Consider the following 4,905-nt stretch of genomic DNA (forward strand, 5'->3'; position numbering starts at 1 on the left):
GGATAAAGTCATTTGGGGCACATGTGACTTTTGAGTGTGGGGTACTTTTGACGCATGTCAAGGGTGCCCCATGTTATAATCATGTTAATATGTTTGGTAACTGTAAGTAATTCGGCTTATTTATATATGACTTTTGTACAGTAATGGTACAAAACTATAAGAAAAAGTCATCTGGAAAAGAAATAAAATGAAGAAAATATTAAAAAAGCCATGAATGATGGAGATGAGACACAAACTTCGGCAGCAAAAAAATACGGCATCAAAAGAACGACATTAATAATGCGGATGAAACGTCAAGGTCCACTTAAACTTACGATGGACTCTAGTAATAGTCATTCGGACGATGAATTATTGTACAACATTAAATATTCATCGCGTCAACTCTTCGCAAAGAAACTCGAAGAGCAGCTTGCTGACTATATAAAGAAATGTGTGTTTTACGCATATGGCTTGTCATACCACACATTCAGAAAGTTTGTTTATGATCATTTTAAAATAAATCAGATCACCGTTCCAGTTGGATGGAATGTTACTAAAGAAGCAAGTAAGAACAGGCCTTTCTCAAAAGAAACCCAACTATTTCATTGCGAAAGCCAGAGAAAGTAAGCCTGGCCAGACTTTCGGACTTTACAAAATCAGCTGTAGAAGAATTTTACTCAAGCCTCAGGGCAATTTATAAAAAATACTCCTTCCAGCCAAAGGATACATATAACTTAGATGAAACTGAAGTAACTACGGTCTTAGAACCTCCTAAGGTAAGTATTTCAGTTCATCTGAGACAAGACACATAGTACCTACCTAGAAAATTTATTATATATCGGTTTCCCGTTTTTTTAAATAGACTCTTGCTCGAAAAAGTCAGAGAACAGTGTCTCAAGCCACCTCAGCAGAGCGTGGAAGCCTAGTAACCATGGTTGGAATTGTATGTGCCAGTGTAAACCATTTGCCCCCGGTGTATGTGTTTCCTCGTATACGATTCATTCGTTCATTCTCGTTTTACAGATAACCATTCATCCCATTGTAGTCTCGAAAGCATTAACTTTTGCAGAGACAATGGAATTGTGATGCTATCTTTTCCACCTCATACCTCGCACCGTTTGCAGCCCTTAGATGTGTCCATATTCGGACCATTTAAACAACTTGGCCGAAAGAGCTTCAAGGATTTTACTGTTTCAAACATCGGAGAACAAATAACTATTTCTGATGTGGTAACGAATCATCCTTTCCAAAGGTTATTATCGTCAGAAAATATGTTGAAAGGGTTTAAAAGTACAGGTATTTATCCCTTTAACTCGCAAATTTTTAGTGAAGACATGTTTACGTTGGAAGACTTGCCGGAAGAAGAATCTCGCCCAGTTATTAATGTCAGTGAAAACGTAGAAAACAGGCAAAATATAATAAACGTACAAGAAAGCCCACAAAGCAATTCGGCCCAAAACTGAACTCCTGAAATGGTTCGTCCAATCAAACGTTTGTGTGCCTTTAAAAAAACGGCCAAAAGTTCAACATTCCGTATCATAACGAGTTCAGCTGAGAAACAGGAGATGATGGAACCTAAGAAAAAAACCAAAAATATTCATAACGTAAAGCGAACTATTGTGTTTTCATAAAAAAAGCGAACGTTTTAAAGAAAAAATCCATAAAATATGACGTAATTGAGTCTGATACGACTAAAGAAAATGAAGATAACGTTTCCTACTGTAAATCCATGAATTCCATTGGTCCCATTTCCGACGACGAAGGAAATTATGACATCAAAGATAACGACTTATCTAAACGCAAATTAACCGACGAAGATATATGTATTAGATATAGGAGATTTTGTTCTGGTTAAATTTGCTCCTAAAAATCAAAAGCCTTTCCATTATATTGGCGAAATAACGAAAAAGTTCAGTAATAACGCCTTCAACATAAACTATTTACGAAGATTTGCAACATTTAACTGGGTGTTTGTAAAACCAGGCCTAGAAGACATCGCACCAGCTTCAAGAAGTGAATTTAAACTTAAATTACTACAGCCAATTAATCCAGCTGGCACATCTCGATGCCGGACGAAGTATTTATTTGATGTTAACTTTGGAGACTGCTATATTAAATAACACAGGCCGACAAAATTTAACCAACATTCAGACCCAGAAACCAGACTATATATTTCCGAAGGTTTATGATGCGCTGAATCCAAATCTGGCTTCAGAATTGCTCTATCAGCTCTGGTTTTCGAGATATCCTAACCTAAAAGTGCAAAAAACACCGTTTTTGCTCATATTTGAGAAACGACGTTAAATTTTATCGAGAAACTACTCTAATATCAAATGACAAAACTGTTAAAAAATATCCTCTTGCGACTTTATAACAATTCCTTATTATCAATGCTGCTATATTTAGTGTTTTAATATTATAATATTGACAAAAAATCTGTAAATGCAAGTTGTACAAGAGATGGCAGTTCTTCTTTCATTTCACACAAAAAACAGAACAAAACAGAATTTTCCGCAAATTTATTTCTACAATACCCAAGCATTAACACCACCAACGATTCAATCTATGCCCTAAGCTACAAATACCACTACTGTCGTCGGACAATAAGCTTTAATCATTCAATATGGCTGAGTGTTGTGACGACAAGTTAAATCCGCTTAAGTTTGCAAATTGCAACTTACAAAACTGAAGTGAAATGATGTCGATTGAAAACTACGATGATAGCACCGGTAAAAAAAAACGAAATTAAGATATGTAGCTCTGACAACTGCAAAAACAATTTGTAGTAATTCCTTTTTATTACGCCACCAGAGACCTGTTAAAAAGCCGACTCCAGCAGCCAAAAGCAAAGATTTCTTCATTTCAACCAGCTGGTGTTGAAAAGAGGAAGGGTGGGCGAGAGGGCGGAGCAACAGCAGCAGAATTAATCAAGCAATAACAAGATGTAAATGCTATGCATTGAATTGCGATGAGTTTCACGCTTCAAAAACATTTTAAACAACTGCAACCAAAACAGCGCCAACATCATAATCGCCCAACAACCGATGGAATGTCTTGCAACTGAAACTGCGAACAGACGATGTAGATAAAATGTAATTTTTTAATGTAGAAATTTTTACTTTCTTGTGTGAACACCCGAAAAGTACTTTTTGGCAATCAATTTGGAAAAGAAAATTTGTGGAAATTTGCATTTCAAATATCAAAATGCTAAAGTGGTTAGATACGAAGAGTGAGCGGATCGGGGATAGTAAGAAGAGTTGGGAGCGATGTAGCCATTTTGATGATTTGGGGCCACATTTAGCTCTTTCTTTTTAAATAACCCCCCGGTCCAAGCCTTTTTAAGCCTTCTTAAATTAAAACAGCCCTTTTTAACTACAAAATTTTTAAATTAACTTTAAACATTTCACAGTTCTAACTAATCATTTCAATTTTTTTATTGCTGAGTTCACTACTCAAGATACCAACATATAAACGACTATCATAATGAATAACAACCTGAACGGAAATTAGTCGTCTATTACAAAAGTTTCAATTCTAATTAGTGCCGGCAAAGTAATGTGAGAATGAGAATATATATATATTGGCGCGTACACCCTTTCTGGGTGTTTGACTAAGCTCCTCCTCCTACTTCTGGCGTGCGTCTTGATGCTGTTCCACAAATGGAGGGATCTACAGTTTCAAGCCGATTCCGAACGGCAGATATTTTTTATGAGGAGCTTTTTCATGGCAGGTTTCATGGAGGTTTGCCATTGACAACCGCTATTAGAAAAAGTTACAAGGACACCCAAGAACACAATGAGAAAGCGGTTTGGAAACTTCTATGATTGAATGGTTTTCAGCTAAACGATCGCTGTCTGTTACATCTTTATAAAACTACCCAAACAATTTGTCATAAATAATATCCCTAAATTACTGTAATGATATGATGAGTCTTTTTCCGAGGAAGTAGTATCAATGTAGTATTTATTTTACTTTGTGATATCTAAACAGCACCTCAAATATACAAATATGTTTTAATGAATTATACTTCTGCTCAAATATGAACGAGACGTTATCAATAAAACGGTCCACGGATGACATATGGCAAAAATAAATTTTTTGTTTTTTGGTAGGACTGTTATAAGCTTACATGGCAAATTTCAGCGTGATATGTCACATAGTTTGTTTTCTGTGCTACTGTAAACAAGTCAAGCTCGAGTGTGTTCTTCGAATTCTCTTTTATGACTTCAATTGTCTCAAAATGTTTTCCACGGAGCGGCAACTTGAGCTTGGGAAACAGGAAAAAGTCACATGGAGCCATATCAGGCGAATACGGTGCTTGCGGAACGATATTAACATTATTTTTGTTCAAATAATCGCGAACAAGACGTGATGTGTGAGCTGGTGCATTATCGTGATGCAAGAACCGTGACTTATTGTCCCACAATTTCTTCCTTTTAAGACGAATGTTCTCGCGCTTTAAAACGTCTAAATAATATTCAGCGTTAATCGATCGGCCTTGCACCACACCTTCGTAATCGAAAAAAACAGTCAGCATAACCTTAATTTTTGAGCGACTTTGGCGTGGTTTTTTGGGTTGATGTACGGCCCTCTTTGAATGATTTGTACCACTGAAAAACACGTGCCCGCGATAGAGCAGAGTCCCCATAGGTGGTCTGTAACATTTTTAAGGCGTCTGAAGCCGAAATTTTGTTGGAATAACAAAATTTCAAACAAATTCTTTGAATTTCCATCGTTAGTGTGTTGAGTGTGTTGAACTTGACTTATTTACAGTAGCACAGAAAACAAACTATGTGACATATCACGCTGAAATTTGCCATGTAAGCTTAGAACAGTCCTACCAAAAAACAAAAAAATTATTTTTGCCATATGTCATCCGCGGACCGTTTTATTGATAACGTCTCGTTCATATTTGAGTAGAAGATA

The 4,905-nt window shown here is 36.4% G+C and overlaps 1 protein-coding gene across 1 annotated transcript; it reads left to right on the forward strand.

Moving 5' to 3' along the window:
* Positions 1-553: 553 nt before the first annotated feature.
* On the forward strand, positions 554-2,265 carry LOC129243836 (uncharacterized). The gene is made up of 3 exons (XM_054881181.1): positions 554-755; positions 842-954; positions 1,025-2,265. Exons 2-3 carry the CDS (start codon positions 911-913, stop codon positions 1,440-1,442), a joined length of 462 nt encoding a protein of 153 aa, XP_054737156.1. The 5' UTR covers positions 554-755; positions 842-910; the 3' UTR covers positions 1,443-2,265.
* The last annotated feature ends 2,640 nt before the right edge of the window (positions 2,266-4,905 follow it).

This window comes from Anastrepha obliqua, chromosome 4, assembly GCF_027943255.1.
Source record: "Anastrepha obliqua isolate idAnaObli1 chromosome 4, idAnaObli1_1.0, whole genome shotgun sequence".
NCBI lineage: Eukaryota > Metazoa > Arthropoda > Insecta > Diptera > Tephritidae > Anastrepha > Anastrepha obliqua.

Excerpts from the sequence above, each read along its gene's own strand:
- LOC129243836 (XM_054881181.1), top strand. The coding sequence starts at position 911 with ATGGTTGGAATTGTATGTGCCAGTGTAAACCATTTGCCCCCGGT. Across the intron at positions 955-1,024 it reads GTAAACCATTTGCCCCCGGT|TCTCGAAAGCATTAACTTTT; the intron begins GTATGTGTTTCC and ends ATCCCATTGTAG.